Source organism: Columba livia, chromosome 3, assembly GCF_036013475.1.
Source record: "Columba livia isolate bColLiv1 breed racing homer chromosome 3, bColLiv1.pat.W.v2, whole genome shotgun sequence".
Taxonomy (NCBI): domain Eukaryota; kingdom Metazoa; phylum Chordata; class Aves; order Columbiformes; family Columbidae; genus Columba; species Columba livia.
The window spans coordinates 91,590,248-91,608,584 of record NC_088604.1 but is presented as its reverse complement, the minus strand read 5'-3'; the positions used below and the strand labels follow the sequence as shown (position 1 = coordinate 91,608,584).

The following is an 18,337-nucleotide window of genomic DNA, read 5'->3' as shown; positions in this document are numbered from 1 at the left end:
AGAAACCATTGACCTTGGAATCACATCCAAACCTGCCCACAAGAACAACCCTTCACCCATCAGGCGGCACCAGAAACAGGAAAGTCCCTGGCGGGGATGTACAGTCCCCCACAAACCAGTGACAGGCACCTGCTGCACCGTGTCCCCTCCTTTACCTTCCTCCGCCCCCTCCCCCGAGACCCTGAACTTTGGTTCCTCACAACATTGGTTCCTCCCTGTGTCACATGTAATCCCTTCCTCGGTGTCCCTTCCTTTACCTTCCCACACCCCTGCGACCCTGAACTTTGGTTCCGTCCAACATTGGTTCCGCCCTGTGTCACAGGGAATCCCTTCCCCCACCAGGTGTCCCCTCCTTTACCTTCCCCAGCACCCCCGTGACCCTGAACTTTGGTTCTGCCCTGCATTGGTTCCGTCGATCTCGTCCAGGAGGATGCTGTGAGGGACAGTATCAAAGACTTTACAGAAATCCCAAAAGATCACATTGACAGGCTTCCTTTGGTCAACTAGATGGGTAACCTTGTCGTAGAAAGAAATCAAGTTTGTTAAGCAGGACTTTCCCCTCATGAACCCGTGCTGGCTGGGACCAATGACTGCATTGCCATTCAGGTATTTTTTTAGTAACTCCCAGAATAATCTTCTCCATAATTTAGGCAGGCACAGAAGTGAGACTGACAGGCTATTAGTTGCCAGGGTCATCCCTGTTGCCCTTCTTGTAGATTGGAACAACATTTACCAGCTTCAAGTCATCTGGGACCTCTCCAGATTCCCAGGACCATTGGAAAACCACGGAGAGAGGTCTTGCTGTGATGGCCAGCTCTTTAAGCACCCTTGGATGAATCCCATCAGGCCCCATCGACTTGTAGGGATCTAGCTGGAGCAGCAAATCCTGCACAAGTTCTGGATTGGTTGGGAGTTTATTGTTCACACAGCCATGGTTCTCTGACCCAGGGCTATGGGGACCCCCAAGTCCACCTCCAGTGTTGAAGAGCAAGGCGAAGAAGGCATTAAACGTCTCGGCTTTGTCTGTGTTGCTGTTTATGAGGTGACCATGCTCATCGAGTAACAGGCCAATGTTATTTCTGGTTTGCCTTTTGGCATTAACATATTTTAAGAAGCCCTTTTTATTGTCCCTCACAGTACTGGCCAGCTTCAATTGTAACGGAGCTTTGACTGTGCGAATTTTGTCTCTACAGTGGTGAGCAGCATCTCTGTGGTCCTCCCGTGATGCCTGACCTTGCTTCCACTGACCATACAATTTCTCTTTTTCGCCATATTTCAAGAAGATCCCTGCTCAGCCAAGCTGGCTTTTTGCCTTGCCTGCTAGACTTTTGGCATTTTGGAAGTGCCTTGTCCTGTGCTTTTAGTAGACGGTACTTAACAAGCAACCGCAGCACCTTCAAAGGCTTCTTCCCAGGGAATCTTACTGAGTAGTTCTCTGAGCAGCCTGAAATCTGCTCTCCTCATATCTAGAGTTGAGGACTTGCCGCCAGTTTTCCTCCTGTTAGCACAAATTTTAAATCTGACTGCTTCGTGACCACTGAGGCCAAGGCAGCCACCAATTGCCACTTCACTCACAAGACCCACTCTGTTAGGAGTAGCAAATCTAGGAAGTCACCTTTCCTGGACAGTTCCCTCAGGACCTGCAACAAGAAGTTATCACCCAAGTGGCTTAGGATCTCATGTACCTGTTTGTACCAGCTGTGTGATATTGCTATTACATTGCAGACATATTTAGAATTTAAGCTTTTTGTGAATACTCCAGCATTTTGGAAGAGGTTTTATACCACTCAAGGTTGTAGGGCTCTGTTTCATGACCAGGGCTATGCTAAAACATCCTGGGAGCAAAGTAAATGAAAGATACATTAAAATATGCTATAAAAATACGTTTTGAAGAAAATGATGGGCTGAGGGCTGTGGGCTGGCCAGTGGGCTGAGGAGGCAGGGAGAGGGCGGCGGCGTTGCCACGGTAATGGCTGGGCCGGGGTCAGGTGAGGGAACAGGTGTGGGGTTGGCCTTGGTTAAGGCCCATGATGCTGGGCGAAGGGTGTCAGGGTGTGCGGAGTGTGCATGGAGGGAGCCTGGTTGCAAGGGGCTGTGAGGAAAGAAAGGGCTGTAGGGGAAAGGGACTTGGGGGTCCTGGTGGACAGCAGGATGACCATGAGCCAGCACTGTGCCCTTGTGGCCAGGAAGGCCAATGGTACCTGGGCTGTATTAGAAGCGGGGTGCTCAGTAGGTCCAGAGACGTTCTCCTTCCCCTCTACTCTGCCCTGGTGAGACCCCATCTGGAATATTGTATCCAGTTCTGGCCCCCTCAGTTCAAGAAGGACAGGGAACTGCTGGAGAGAGTCCAGCGTAGGGCAATGAAGATGATGGAGTGGAGCATCTTCCTTATGAGGAAAGGCTGAGGGAGCTGGGGCTCTTTAGTTTGGAGGAGACTGAGGGGTGACCTCATTAATGTTTATAAATATGTAAAGGGTGAGTGTCACGAGGATGGAGCCAGGCTCTTCTCGGTGACTACCAATGATAGGACAAGGGGTAATGGGTTCAAACTGGAGCACAGGAGGTTCCACTTAAATTTGAGAAGAAACTTCTTCTCAGTGAGGGTGACAGACACTGGAACAGGCTGCCCAGGGGGGTTGTGGAGTCTCCTCCACTGGAGACATTCAAAACCCTCCTGGACACCTTCCTGTGTAACCTCATCTGGGTGTTCCTGCTCCAGCAGGGGGGTTGAACTGGATGATCTTTCGAGGTCCCTTCTAATCCCTAACATTCTGTGATTCTGTGAGATGAGGTGCGGCAGCGGTGCTGGCACCAGGAGAGCTAGAAGGGGCAGCCAAAGGCCGGTGTGTGACTGTGGCCATCCCCGGCTTGCCCTGCACCTTCCCATCCCGACAGCCCCTTCCACAAATGAACCGTTGTGTTCTCCCTGCCCGGGACTGGGAACTGTGGCACCATCACCCTCTGTAGTTTATAAACTTTGTTCACTTCACCCTCTCACCACATGTCAAAGGCCTCATTACTTGTGTGCTTGGTGCCTCGATAGCAGTTGCTTTTGCCTCTAGGGGTTATCGACCCTCTGAGAAAATGCAGGCCTGGGGAAGTGGTGTGAGCCTACTGGCTCCTTCCTTGTACATCAGCGGGTCGCTCTGTGCTGAAATTGCTTCCCAAGGGCTGCAGTGGGTGTCAGGAACAGCTGACGAAGGGGGTGTGGGGTGCAGGTGACCTGGTAAGGGAGCATTGATCCTGGCCCTTCCCACCAAGGGAGCCCTGGGGCCCCAGTGGCAGGGCAGCAAAAGGGACAATGGGCACAGACTGAACCATGAGGGGTTCCTTATGAATATGAGGAGAAACTTCTTTGCTTTGACGGTGACAGCACTGGAACAGTCTGCCCAGAGACGTTGCGGAATCTCGTCCGGAGACATCCAAGACCCACCTGGACACATTCCTGTGCCACCTGCTCTGGGTGAACCTGCTCTAGCAGGTGGGTTGGAAGAGATGATCTCCAGAGGTCCCTTCCAACCCCTACCATTCTGTGATTCTGTGAAACCCAGTGGCACCGCAGCAGTGCCGGTGTTTCCCGGGCGCCGCGCAGCCACTGCGTGCGGCAGGCGGGTCGACACAGCGCCCTGGGCGGGCAGCGCCCTGCCCGTGCGAGGGTGCGGTTCTTCGGCCCAGGCGTCGAGCGAGGGGCGGCCGTGTCTGGAGGCCACGTGAAGAAGCCGCCGTCCCCAGGCACGGGGGTCTACTGGGGAACCGTCTGGCCCGCACACGCCTTGCCGGGCACTTGGCAGCGGGTGGGATCCAGGCCGGTCCGCCCGGAGCCGCGGCCCCGCACCCGCTGCCGGCACCTCCCGGGCGCTGCCGCCGGGGACTCCTGCCAGGCGGGCGGGAGGGGCGGGGCGGGCGCGGCGTTAAGATGGCGGCCAAGGGCTTGCACTTGCACGTGAAGCTGGAGGGGGAGATCGAGCGGTGCCGGGCGGAGGGGCAATGGGCGCAGCTCCGGCACCTGGCCCAGCAGCTGCTGCCGCCGGCACGGCCCCCGCGCAAGGCGGCGGCGGGGAGCGCGCAGGACGCGGGTAAGCGGCGGGCAGGGCGGAGCGGAGCAGAGCGGCCAGGCGGCCGCCGTTACCGGACCGCTCGGGCGTCGGTGGGGTCGGCTTGTCGGTCCGTGCCGCCGCCTGGGGCTCGGCAGCCCCGGCCCGGTGGGCTGATGCGGGCGGCACGTGCGTTTCTCCGGTGTCCCGGGGCAGCGGGAGAGGGCTGGGGAGCAGCGGCGGAGGGAGTGGCGTGTCGCCCCGTGTCCCCCCGGAGGCGCCCCGGCCCCGCGGCGGGCGGCAGGGCTGGCTCTGATGCGGCCGGAGCCCGGGAGCCGGCGTTGAGGAAGGAAAGTCTCTGCTTCCTCCTCATGTCAGCGCCTCCGAGCCCCCGGGGCTGCCCCGGGAAGCGGGTTGCGCGGGGCTGTCCTGTGAGGAAGGGGCAGCAGCGCTCGCTCGGCGGCTTCTGCGCCTTTGGGGTGTTGCCCTCACCTCGCTGAGCACCTGGAGGCAGCTGGCGGCTTGAGCTCCGTGCTTTAATGTCACCAGCTCGGCTGGGCTGCCGCCCGAAGTCACCCATGTTTGCAAACGTCTCTCTTCAGCTTCTCGGTACGTGTGGTGCTGATTCTCTCTTGCCCTTTCCCCACCCGCTCTGGATGCTCCTAAGTTATCTCCCTGCATTTCTGAGGGCGACTGCTTTATTTAAAGGCTTGGGCTCATCCAAGTATCCCTTCACATGTAAGACATGTTCCATAAATAGCAAATGTATTCTCTTTATTTTTTTTTTTCTTTCCTGTTACAACACACTACTTTGCTTATTTTTAAATGAAATAGATTGTAAGAAGTGAGGCAGTCTGACTTAGAAACGTAAAATTCTGTGTCCGTGGTCAGCAACCGTAGGTTGTGAAGAGGACCTGGTCCTCGCCACCGCGCTGGTGTGAGAGGCTCTGCCACTGAAGCCAGATAAGCTATTTCTATGAATAAACCGACTTCTTTAGGGGAGTGTTTCTGGGATGTGTCCCTGGAGTGGCTTGCTGGAGTGCAATAAGTGTCACAGTGGGAAAGCATGGCAGGGGGGGATGTTGGTAGCTTACTACATGTTTATTTACGAGGGTTTTCAAGAGTCTACATGATGCAGATGGAGCCCCGTGTTGAGAACAACACGGCCAACCTTTGAACTTCAGTCGGGTTTCAGTAGCACTTCCTGGGTGCAGAGATCATTGTACACTTTCAGGGTAAGTTGAAGTTGAAGAGTTGAAGAGCGCGTATTCATTTGTTCCCATGTAATTAAGAGGCATAACAACAGTATGTTTGCTGTGAAAACATTGTTAATTTGCTGCTATGTCTTCGTAACTTGCTAGTTACGAGAGAGTAATGGTTTGTTATTGCTACAGAACTTTTCTTACACCAAGGGACTAGCTACAGTTTTGTGTTTGTAGGAATCGTAGTGTGCGTGCCTAGATAGGATTTTTAGTAGTAGTATTGGAGAGATTGCGTATATTTATTTCTTGGTTGTATAAGATCTTATGTAATTCCTTAGGTTTGGTTAAGAGATCAGTGGCTACTCGAAAGCTCTTCAGTGTTGTGTAGAAAAGAATACATGTAAGACTGAGGGAAAATATACTTGAACACTTAACACTTCCCGTTTTATGTACAGATACTTTGTTCATGCAAGTTAGTTGTAGACCTGCAGTTTAGCAGGAAAATGTTATGGTTATAATTTGATATGCAGTTGAACACTTAAGCCACAAGAACAAAAAATCTAAAAAAAAACCCAAACCCCACAAGTTGATTATTAATGCTTTATGTAATGTATAGCTAGTAAGTGGGGTTAAGCTGTCTCATGGACTGGAAATATAGAAGTAGTTACATTATTGTGTTTCCCACATTCTAGAATTTCAGACTTGGAAACGTGAAGTAAATATGAAATGTAGGCCTTGGCTCTTTGTTTTACGAAGATTTTCTTACCCAGCTTGACCCATTACTCAGGTGATTGAGGTGCTACCTTAATGAATAAATGAACTGCAGAACTGGACCCATCATGCAAGAACTCCAAGTACCCTGGCAAATGAAACTTCTTTTTTCAGCGCATGATTGCAGCATCGCATGATGCCTCATGCCATATCCAGTGCTACTGCCTATATTTGAGTTTCCCTTCTGTGGAACTGTGGACTGGAATGGATTTTAATGTAGAAATATTTTTATGTGGCTTGTTAGTTATATCACTGAATCACGCCTTGTGTTTTTTTAGTAGTGGATGTATTGAATGTGTTTAAATTATCTTTTTTTTTTTTCTGTGAACTTTCAGGGAAATCTTTAAAGTTTCTGATGTGGTTACTCTTCTGCAATGAAATTCATTGCATATCTGTAATCTAAAGCATGCATTTCATGCTTCTACGTTTGTAAATCTAAAACATGGACTTAAATGTTTGCAAAGATTGGTGTTATACTTTTTAAAGTGAGTTTCATGGTGAAAATTCTTAACTGTTATATTAGTGACAACACATGAATGAACCGTGCTTTCAAAATTGAAGGAAAATCTTCAAGTTAAACAGAAATGTTCTTTTATTTTTTCATAGGAAACATACTATTTCTAAGAGCTAGAAGTTAATGGAACTTTGTCTGCTACTTCTTCCTTACCCCCTCGTTTGAGTTACTGTTTGTGTGTGTCTCCAAGGTGTGTTGTTTTGCTTTTGTAATGATATTTATCAACAGTACAGCAGTAAGTTATGTTTATTGTTGGTTGGTATGTGCTTTCAGAGGACTATGGGAATATGCTGCTTGCAGAGGCTCTGCTGGAAGAATGTTTGAAGGAAAACTTCTCTAAACTGAAGGACTCCATTCCACTGTCAGAGAAAAATGAGCCGAAACTGAGTGAAGCCAAGCAGTATTTGACCAATATCTTAAGCAGAGGAAAACTGCGAGTAAGTGGGCTCTGTTATAATTCCTGCCACCTGGATGCTTCTTTCATGTGATTATTAGTCTGGTACAAGATGTTGGTGTTGCATGTTCATGTCCCTGTACGTACAGTGCTGTATTGTGCTGCTAGTTCAGTATGCCTTTGCTGTGTCTTCTATTGGGAGACTTGTTTTTTCATATGCAAACAAATTATGTGGTACAAATATATATCCTGTTTGTTTTTTATTTAAAAAAAACAGGATAAACTTCTGGGAATTCTCTGGGGTGGTAGGTCACAGCCACATAACAGTTCTGTCAGGCCAGCACAGCTGCGTGACCGGCTGCTGCTCCTGGTCTGAGGGAATTGTTTGCACTTGGTCAGCTCCGCATCAGAACTAAAATGTGCTGCAGGCTGCTGTCAGACACTTAAGGTTGTGGTGTGACACCAGATTTACAGCCTTGCGTTGCTTTCAGTCTCTGCCAGAGGAGGTACGCAAAGTTATGCTTTTATTTTGTGGTCTGGGTGCATGGTTGGTAGCTGCCTGTCAACTCAACTGCGAAGCTTTAGGAATGTTTTATGACTCTGCCTTGATGGCTGCTGCTGTGTTGGTGTCCTTGGACACACAGTTGCTTAACTGCCTTTAAAAAGATGATGAATTACAACAGTCTGTTGTAGACTTCCGCTACTTTTGGTCTTGAAACTTGCAGGCTAGCTAGCTTGGAAGTGTATGTTATCCTTTTATCATGTCAATTTCCAGGGAGCAACCATGCAGCAGCTTTTCTAGAGGAATTCCTTGTTCCTAACTTCTTGATAGTTGTCATATTTAAAAAGTGAAAAGGAGGAGGGGAAGGAAGGGCAGTCCATCCAACCCTTCTTTATGCTTTAGCCCGAGTAACAGCCAGAACCACTGAATTCTTACAGGTGTTAGGTTTGGCTGCACAAATTGCCATTACTATTTCTTTGTTAGCGGTGACTTGGCTACTCATGCAGTATTGACCCTGTGTTTTCGGCACATATTAAAAAGAGTGCGAAGGCGTAGGAAGCTTTCCAAAGCATAAAAATTGCCTGAATGAGTGTATTTTACTGAGATTTTTTTTTTTTGTTACGCAGTTTTGTATGTATGTTTTCAATCCTTAAGAAACCAAACAAATCTTAGAAATAGCAAGCATGCCTTCTGTTTTTCTGCTGCTTCCTGAAAATTCCTTCGTAAGGTAATTCGGAAGCTTTCTTGCTCTTCAATTAAACATACAGAGGAGAGGGGAGCACTTGACTAAAAAGTGACGCTTTATGCCTAGTTGAAAAACATGGGATTTTTTTGGTGTGTATGTAGGTAGTTCTGACAATTCCAGGCTTTTATGTGCTATCTGTGCCTGTCGAATCAGTATAGTAGGTCAGCTGGAACCAAAGAGGTGGCTTATGTGTATTTCCAAACTGAACTCTAAAGTAGTTGCCTGACCATTTTTGCCTGCTGCTTTTTATGAGCATAGCCCTAAGATCTCTAGAGACTTAAATCCTTCCTGTTTTTACTTGCAGAGCAATGCTACTTGCTAGCAATGTTGAGAGGAAAGCATTATGAATCTGCTTAATTTGTTCTGGAGTACCTCATTCTTTCTGTCTAGTATTTTACCACATAAACACTCTTTTCCTCTCCCCCTTCCTTTTCAGCCTAAGTATATGACAGAGGCTCTGCTGATCCTAGGAAAGCTTCATTATGTGGAGGGATCCTACAGAGATGCCATCAGCATGTATGCAAAAGCAGGAATTGATGACCTTCCAACAAAAGATGAACCTCTGTACGTGCTGCGTTTGGTAACTGAAGCCTTCGTTATTAAAGGTAAAGGACCATGTATGCATATTGGAAGTATCCTGTGTTTAGGTTAAAGTTGAAAGTGTTTCTTGAAGTGATTTGATTGGAGCATAGTTAGGGCAATGTTGTATGCTCTAGAAGATCCCACTGGGTTTGGTCTGTGTAGTTTAAACTTAAAGGCATTATGGAGTCTTAGTCCATGGTTTTTAAACTTGGCTGGCTTGTAAAGAAGAACTTGAAATTGGAAATCTTGTGGTTAAGTGCTGGCTGTAAGTCAGCGACACACTTGAGCTTGTGTATCCATTTTGGGAAAATGGAAAGCAATTCAGCACTCAGCTGAATTACAGCCTATGTTTTCTCTTAGAGTTAATCTACTTGTAAATTGTAGTGATCTCTGTGAATTAAGCAAGGATGATGTTTCCAAGTTTTAGACTCTGGACTAACATAATATGTGCTTTCAAAGCAGATAGTATATCTTTGCAATGCATGTCACACAGTATCAGACCCTATGTACAAACAGGAATCTCTCCTCCCCCTTGTAATTTTACAGATGCTGCACTGTTTGAGAGATCCTAATAAAAACCTGCCTCTATGGGTAGTGAAATTGCATTTCGTTTTGAGTGGGGGAAAGGAAGACCCTAGTCGGTTTTTGACTTGGGGGGAAAAAAGATCAGTAATCTTCTCCTTCATTTGCTTTCAGTTCCTTTATAAATGTTGCTCAAGTACTGCTACCTATCTACTGCTTTCTACTCTTTTCAGCATGTCCACCAGCTAATTAGGTGAATGAGAACTCTGATGATCAGATACCTTCAACTGGTATGTAAAAGAGTGAAACCAAATCAACCCAAAATACTGTTTGACTGGGCTGCTAGTATTACTGATAGTAATTTGGGTGTTTTATGATCTCACACAGTCATTCTGCTTTTTTTGAAAACCTGTTTGTGCTGCTTTGCTTGCTTTGGTTTTGTTTTCTGCAGTACTGGTTGAATCTGCTTCGTTAATGAGCTTTTGTGAAGTAGGACTAATTTACTCGTAACTGGCACTAACACTTGCATGGTGCAGAGGAGTGAGTAACTGCCAGTGCATTCATAGCAGTGTATGTGAGAGCAACTATTGGTGCATTCCAGAGTCTGAAGGAGATGCACTGTCCTCACTGGGAACTGGATAAGACCTTTGCTTAGGTGTGAATGTAATAAGGTACACATGAACACTGATGGAATAACACTGTTCCTGTAGGGCCTCTTCTATGGTATTGACTACCTCACTTGCATATGAAGATATTGAGGGTGTTTGCCTCAGAGGATCAGGCTAGGTTGTGTGTTTTTAGTGTTTTTTTCCATATGGTTTATCACAGAATGTAAATATTGTGTTGCCCTTCTGTTTGTGTGTAAACTGTAAGGGCAACCTCTGTGCTATTACTGTTGCACAATTTTTGTCCTCCATAATGATTATTTTCAGATTAGCCACGATATCCAGGGTCACTCAGTATTCTAACAAAGTTTCTGACAAAGTCCAGCAGAGTGGAGCTTGTCTAGCTGAGGCTGGAGAGGGCACTCCCGGCCAGGATCACTGTTCTTCGTGCCACGTACTTGATCTTTCAGTCTTAGAGAAATAAGCCCTCAAATGTTAGAAATTTGTACAGGTAACTATGACAATAGTTCTGTGGATTTAAATTTTAATTTCAAAACATGTCAGTCCGGGCTACCTCTGCAAGGTAGGGCAAGTAACTGCATGGAGTTGAATTATTTAAAATTCATTTATGCTAAAGATTTTTCTTTGTCCCATTTTTCACTTGGTATCTCCGCAGAACATATGTTGATCCATACCATATTATTGCCTTTGGTTGGACTACTATTAGCTTCAGAGGGCAAGCTGAAATATTTAAAGACTCTCTTGAACATTACAGGTAGTAAATTTTTTGCAGGGCAAAAGTTTGTTGCCATTTAGGTAACGATTCTGAAAAGCCATAGTCCTGTCTTTATTTCCGGGCAGAACTTAGGTTCCCTGCTTAATTTCTTCAGATTTTCAGTAAAGGGAGAAAGCACTTAATAGAATATCCTTGTTCATCCAGCATTAGGTAAACACCAGAACTTAGAATTACTTCTTATTATAAACCTGAAACCTCCTTGGTTTTGTGTAGCTAGTACTGCTGGGTTGTGCCTGTATGCAGAATGACAGTGTAGGTTCTCAAGCACTCACGATTATGCTGGAAAGGCCATGGAAGAAAGAAAAATCAAATCAAAGGCACTCAGATTTATCATTTTACTGCTGGAAACAAACAAAAATGTAATAAGAACGTTATGGGATACACTGTGAGATGAAGTCAGTGGTAGAAATGAAATGTGAACCAGCAAAACTGAGATTGCTTTTTTAGAGCATCTTTTGAGCTCCACAACACTGAAGACTGGACACTGAACTAAATCTCTGGGGTCTTCCTCTGGAGGTCTATAGCATGTAGTCAGTTCATTTTGTGGTAAAAAGCAATATGGATTTGCATCCTTATGGTTGGACTGCAGAAGTTGAACAGGGAAAAAGTTTCTTTCCTTGTGTAGTAGATTTCCACCTGAGGTGAGTATCAAGCAGTAAATGTTGAAGTTCTTTATAAATGCAGGGACTTGAGGAGTTGGCAGGTCACAGGAGAAATGGCAGAGAGGGCAAGACTCTTCCAGTTTCTCAACTTATTGCTTCTGCTTGTCCTGTTCTAAATCCCTCTGTTGCGAGAAGTTCTGTGGGCACTGTGAGTGAAGCTCTGACAAGTTTCATTTGTTGTTGTTTGGTTGTTTGGGGTTTTTTTTGTTTTTTTGTTTTGATTTTTCATGATGGCTAATTTTAACCTCTGGTTAGTTCATAGGTGGCTGGTCTGTACTTGTCTCTTTCTTCTTCATCCTCTGTCAAGTTAGTTCCTCCTTGAAACCTCTGCTCAGTTCACAGTACTGCAGGTAATCTCTGATGCAAGCAGTTCTGTCTGTTACATAAAACAGTATTGAGTAAGCAAACTTGCTCTCCTTTTGCTTCTAGTTCTCTTGGGACATGTTGTGGCTTCGTTACCTGCTAGTGTCCATTTGAAACAAGTAAGCAAGCAAAAAGACTTCAGAACAACATATGTAACTTCCAGAGCCCATTGGTTTCCCTCTGGCTGTGCTTGCTGCAAAAACCCTGCAGAGATCTCTGCTCCCAGCAGATAAATCTTCTGGTAGTGGAGCAGGTCACAACCTAACCTTGACAAAGGTATAGCTCTAGCCAGGGCTTCTGCATACCTAAATGCTAAGTCTGTAGAAAGGCTCCTGTGTTGTTGCAGTTTTTGTTGTGCAGCCTTTTCCTGCTGTGCTGTGTGTGAGTGTGCAGAGAGCTGTGTTAACTGAAGGAGGCTCTTACTGGCCTGAGTGATGAAGGCTCAGGCAGGGTTGATGTGGCACGTGGGTCCTATCTTTGTAATGTTGGAGAGTGCCTTTGGCTTGCTGCAGTGCTTGTGGTCAGGGTGTGAGGGTGTCAGAGCTGCTGCAAGGTGAGTCAGCCCCGTGTGGAGGAGCTCCCTGTGTCCATCAGATCAGCTGCCAGGCCAGGCACTGGACTTCCTCCACCTAGAGTGTGGTAACCTGGAAACAGATCTCCTCGAGGACAGGAAGACTTTACAGAGGGATCTAAACCAGCTCAATCACTTGGCTGAGGCCAATTATATGAGGTTTAACAAGACCAAGTGCTGGGTCCAGCACATGGGTCACAACAACCCCAGACAGCGCTACAGGCTCGGAGAAGAGTGGCTGGAAAGTGCCTGGCAGAAAAGGACCTGGGGGTGTTGATAGACAGCTGTCTGGATATGAGCCGGCAGTGTGCCCAGGTGGCCAAGAAGTCCAATAACACCCTGGCTTGTATCAGGAATTGTGTGGCCAGCAGGACTAGAGAAGTGATTGTGCCACTGTACTTGGCACTGGTGAGGCCCCACCTTGAATCCTGTGTTCAGTTTTGGGTCCCTCTTCATAAGAAGGACATTGAAGTGCTGGAGAGCATTCAGAGGAGGTGATGAGACTGGTGAGGGTTCTGGAGCACAAGTTTGATGAAGAGCAGCTGAGGGAACTGGGGCTGTTTATCCTGGAGAAAAGGAGGCTGAGGGGAGACCTTATCGCTGTCTACAACTGCCTGAAAGGAGGTTGAAGCGTGGAGGGTGTTGGTCTCTTCTCCCAAGTAGCAAGTGACGGGATGAGAGGAAATGGCCTCAGGTTGTGCCAGGGGAGGTTTAGATTGGTTAGTAGGAAAAAAAATTCTTCACAGGAAGGGTTGTCAGGCATTGGAACAGGCTGCCCATGGAAGTGGTTGACTCACCATCCCTGGAGGAGTTTAAAAGACCATCCTGCAGTTATTTTTGTGTTGTTTTTGGCTGTTTTCAGCCCAGGGTGGGTTTAATTTGAGCAGTTCCAGTCTGAACTCTCTGTACAGTCAGAAGCTGGCAGTTCTGGAGTGATTCATTACCTCTTCAAATGGTATCTGACAGGGATGAAGTGCATGGTGTTGTACAATACAGCCTCCTCTTTGGTGACTGTGAGAGCTTGCTGTGGAATAACTTGTTTGTGCATGTCTAAAGATGGGTGAGGTGAATCCCTTGTAAACTTGTTTCTAATAGGTTATTTTTGAAAACTTTAGAAAAGAGATCCATTGTGTCAAAAGGCTGCAGTGTGAGCTTGACCTTTTTAGAACTTAGAGAAATCTAGGTAGAGAGAACAAGCTTGTACTGTGTCTGCGAGAAGTCTTGATTGTAGTCTGTGTTTTGTTGTAATAAGTCCAGCACAAGTCACACATACAAGGAAATGATACTTGGTTATTTCGGTGGCTCGGAGCAATCTTTATTTTGCTCTTGAAGCCATTATGTCATTTAAAGATGTTTAAAAATCTGTAGTGTGACACTTCTGAAAAACTGTAAGATCATGAGAAACTGCTGTATTGAGGCAGAGCCCTCCTAAAAGCTGTGAATGCTATTGCTGAAAGCAAAACCCTGAATCTACCACGTGAGGGTTTTTCCTGAGCTTAATAATGCTAAGCAGCCTGGAGCCTGCATCCAGGGTTCTGGGTCAAGTCCAGCTCTTTGTGGATATTTTGGTTGTTCATTTTTGGGACAAACTGCTCGGGTTTTCCTGTTTCTTTTAAGATTATATCTTTTAAAACTACAATCATAATGTGTTGCTTGGAAGCATATTGTTTGGCTTTCTCCCCATGTGAAATCTTTGTCTTGGGTTTGTAATACTGCAGGTGGTTGTGTGGGGGTGTCCTGAAAGGAAAATGGTACTCACTGGTTTGAAAACTTCCCACTTGATTTTAATCATGATTTTAAATTGACCAACTGAAGCCTTAAAATTTGAATGATCTATTTTAAACTTCCTTTGTGCTTGTGTTGCTTAATTAATTTCTTATTTTGTTGGTTTGCAGAACTATTGAAAACACGTAGCTTTGCTTTCAGTAAACCTAAGGCTGTTACTAAAATATTTCATTGTAGGTAGTCAGAAGATGCATTACACACTTGTTCACACACTTCGTTGGAGTCTTTAATTTTGACATTTGCTTTTGTGTAATTCATTTTTCTAATATGGTTTTCTACAGGATTGTTAATTTCCTGGTGAGATTTGTAGTCAGCTTCATTTGTTTGTCAATTGGAATAAAATGTACAGTTAAAAATACCTTTATTGCAAAGCTAAGTTCTGATAAATATTCATTTTCCTCCTCTCTAAATAATTTGCTTAAGAATCTTTGAGTTAAACGAATGAATTTCACTTGCTGCAGACAGTGTTTTAACTCAGTGTTTCTGTTAAGTATAAATGAGTGAATTTCTTGTCATGTGTGCATTTTTTTAATTATTTGTAGATTAAAATGAAAAAAAAAAGTTTTCCTGCTTGATTTTGTTAGTTCATCAGCATTTTGCAGTTTTGTTCATCAGCTTTGAACTAAGCTAGTGGAGAAAACTGAAAGGGAGAAAAAAAAGGTGTTTGGTTGGTTGGTTTGTTTTCCATACTAGAAGAGAGTGCCTCTGTTTTAAAGATGCATTTCAGTACTTCATCCAACTCTTATTTCAGATCCTATGCCAATAACTTCTCCAGTTCATTTTTTTTCATTTACTGAATGCTGCCGGTCCCATAGTGCAAGGACATATTCTGTTCAGATAATGTTAATGGGTTATTCTGCGTTATGGCTTTCACCTAAGCAGCCTTACTTTTAAATAGAGTCCTTCTGAAAACAGAATTCCAGTTGGCTTCTCTGGGGTGAGACTTTTGTTCACTTAGTTTTTGATGAATAAGATGGGAACACCAAAACTATCGAGTGTACTGGCATGCGGGCTGCGTGGAATGATTCTGAGTGCCAGTACTTTGAGCAATTTCAAGTACAGATCAACTGTGTTTGGAAACACTGTAGTTTTGAAGGGTCATAATTTATTTCATAATCATATTTTGAATTTACTCTTCTAACTTAGTTTTGCAGGGAGCATTGTTAATTTGAGTGATGTTTTACAAGCCTTTTGACAGGCTATATGTGCATTTTTCTGAGCCTGCTCTTCAGTTCAGAGGGCAAAATTTTTTGCAAGGTGTGTTCTCCTTTTTTTCCAGACAAGCGTTTGGAATGCATTCTGCCTCTTGGACACGAAAAAAGCCCTCTTTGTGGTTATGCATACTCTTGTGCTTGGGATCTCTTCCACAGGCTGGTTTATGAGAGTTCCTGATGTTCCCTAAGCGTGGTGTAATGGCACATGTCAACATAAAAACGATCCGTTGCTGTGCTATTCTTCAGTAGCCACAAGACTACAAGGAAAATATCCAGAGGTCTGAATTCTGTCCTTGCCTCTCCCCGTAAGTTTCAGTGTCGCTTAGGCACAGTTGACATCATGGCATGCTTCCTGCAGGCTTTTACTTGAGCATCTAAATCTTCTTTACCCTCATCATCCTATGTAGTTGTTACTTTGAAGTGTGCTGACTTCCCTGGGGTCCCAGTTCACAGCCATGTGGAACCTGCCCACCTCGGAAGCAACAACGCTGGCTGAGGCGCTTGGATTCCTTATGGTGTTCAGGAGGGCAGCTGAGACTTTCCTAAAGAAAACACCAGCATTCTTCATAATCTTTAGGAAAGTCTGTTGATCATGAAGAGCCAGAAATATACTGGGCACAAAGTTAAGAAGAGAAAAGCGTAGGTTTCGATAAAGGTTGTAGGAAAAACCATCTACAACTTTGCTTTCACTTTTTTTTGTATGAATCTATTGCTCTTGGGTGGTAAGAGGCATCATGAGGATGATTGACTCTTGGCAGTATGCAGTCGTGTTAACCTATAACTTTAACTAAGCATTTGAGATGTTACTCCTGATCCTTACCTGCTTTTTCTTCTACTGGCAGCTACTCAGTGAGGTTACTTTGGTTGGTATTTTCACCTGCTGCTGTGACTATTTAGAACTGCAATGGAAGAAAATGAATGTTTGTTTGCTTTTTCATTTATTATTTTTATTTTTTTTACAAGGGTCTGTCAGGGGCAGGGCACAAATTCCTTTATATTGGAATCCTTCTCTGATGACTGAAAATGGGTGAGATTCATATCTCTGAGGGGAGATGGGTTTCTCCAAACAAAGCCTGAATAATAGAACTAATTTTCTTGCTTGACTGTTAGAAAAGGTGAGTCCCAGCCACCAGGATGTATGTTTCAGTTGGAAGAGACCCTCAGGATCATTGAGTCCAACCATAACCTAACTCTAGCACTAACCCATGTCCCTAAGAATCTAATGTAAACACTTCCAGACATGGTGACTTCACCACTTCCCTGGGCAGCCTGTTCCAATGCTTCATAACCCTTTCTATGAAGAATTTTTTCCTAATATCCAATCTAAAAAAATAAAAAGGCGTTTAGATGAGGTTCTTAGGGACATGGTTTAGTGCTAGAGTTAGGTTAGGTTAGGGTTGGACTTGATGATCATGAGGGTCTCTTCCATCTGAAATGATTCTATCATGCAATATTGCATTAAAACTCAGTAACTGTGAGGGTAAGGCATTCCGTTGGCAGAACTTGTTTTCACTTGTGTTTGACAAGAACTGCATCTTTTAAATGTTAATTCAGATCAGAGGGAGAGAGGCTTTGTTCTGTACCTGGTGTACACTTCAAAGTGCTGGTGTGCACAGTTCTGTCAGCCCGACAGGAAGCATGCTGTTTATTCATGTTGATATCAGACTAGCTGCCTGATAGGCAAAAGCTGCAGTTTGTAGATGCTGATAGCTTGATAAAAAGGCTTAGTATTAGTATGTCTTATTTGCACTTATGTTGTGACAGCAATGTCTCTGAAGCTGTTTCATGTTGGTGAATTGTGTGCCTCAGTGCCACTGCATTTCAGCTCAGGTGTGAGAGAACTGTTAAGCCCAGCCTTGGTGTTCTTGATGCACTTAGGCTTCCCATGGCAGCTGGGGAAGCAGGCTTTGCTGCTGCGCTCCATGAGCTCTTCTCTGCTGTTAGATACGGTCGCTTATGCTTTTTTTTTCTGTTTGCATTTGAGAAGTAGTTTGTTTTGTGCCATCTGCTATGTACAAGTGCAGCATGGGTGTGACTTTGGACTTCTGAGGAGAGTTAGCTGCAGGCCACTAAATGCATTTTGGAAATGAGTTTTGGAAAGTGGAAAAAGAAAATACCTTCTTGTTCCTTTTGTTAGTATGATTTAGGTTCTTTGATGGTAAGGTTTTGTTAGTCTTCTACTCCCTTCTCCATGCACAGTTGCGTGTGCTGGTTGCACACACACACAAAACCTTACCTGCTTCCTGCACTGTGATTTCGAGTTGAGGGGTTGGCAGCATGAAGAGATAAAGGAATAGCTGCACATCCTTTTCTGAGGAAGCAGAACAAAGCGCACAATGTTCGTGTGATGACGTGAGACAACATGCTACACTCTTACATTTGTTTTCTTTTACTGAAAATGAATGTTCTCACAGATGGCCTGAGCTAGAGGTAGGTTTTAGATGGCCATGATGCTGTCCCCGTGCCGGGGCTGTGTAGCGTAGCACAATGTGTGTCCAGTTGCTATGGGAGGATTTCCATGTGGTGGTTTACCCTGAAATAGACTCTGGATGCCTTTGACCATCTTTTACGTGTCAGGGCAACAAGCCTGTTAGTCCTTGCAGGCTATGTCTGTTCTAACAAATTTTAAGTAGAATTGACTTGAGTGCTCAATATGAATCAACATAGTAAGATTTGAATTACTCTTCTGTTTTCTCTCCTGCTTCGAAGGTACACATGGAAGTGGAGTAGTCTGGCTGCAGCTAGAAGAGAACTTTCTTACTGTTGATGCTGCCTGGCAGTGATGCAGATAAGCTCAAGCTGAATAAATCCCAGTACTTGGTTGTCAGCACCATCTCTCTGTCTTATGCCCCATCCACTTTTCATTTTTCCTCTTCTGCTTCTGCCTGTTGTATTTAGACCAGGGAGAAAATGTAATTCTTGGAGCATGCCATGATTTATGGATATGGATGATGCTGGCAAAGTCCTTCAGATGTGAAGCTGTAAGAGATTGCTTCCACGTGTTTACTGTGCCCCAGAGCATTGCTCCAGCAGAGGTGTCTCCTTAACTGCTATCAGATATGTCATGGAATGGAG

General features: G+C 45.1%; 1 protein-coding gene across 6 annotated transcripts in view; it reads left to right on the top strand.

Moving 5' to 3' along the window:
• Positions 1-3,713: 3,713 nt before the first annotated feature.
• The window catches only part of TTC7A (tetratricopeptide repeat domain 7A), a 176,053-nt gene continuing 161,429 nt past the window's right edge, over positions 3,714-18,337 (top strand). For 2 of the 6 annotated variants that reach the window (XM_065059764.1, XM_065059766.1), the window contains exons 1-3: positions 3,863-4,076; positions 6,795-6,958; positions 8,599-8,767. In XM_065059764.1, the coding sequence (XP_064915836.1) occupies positions 3,917-4,076; positions 6,795-6,958; positions 8,599-8,767 (493 nt within the window). In that variant the 5' untranslated portion in view covers positions 3,863-3,916. Of the gene's footprint in view, positions 4,077-4,115; positions 4,644-6,794; positions 6,959-8,598; positions 8,768-9,499; positions 9,557-11,655; positions 11,680-18,337 lie in introns of those variants that run through there. The other 4 variants (XM_065059765.1, XM_065059763.1, XM_065059767.1 and 1 more) reach the window with 4 other exon arrangements.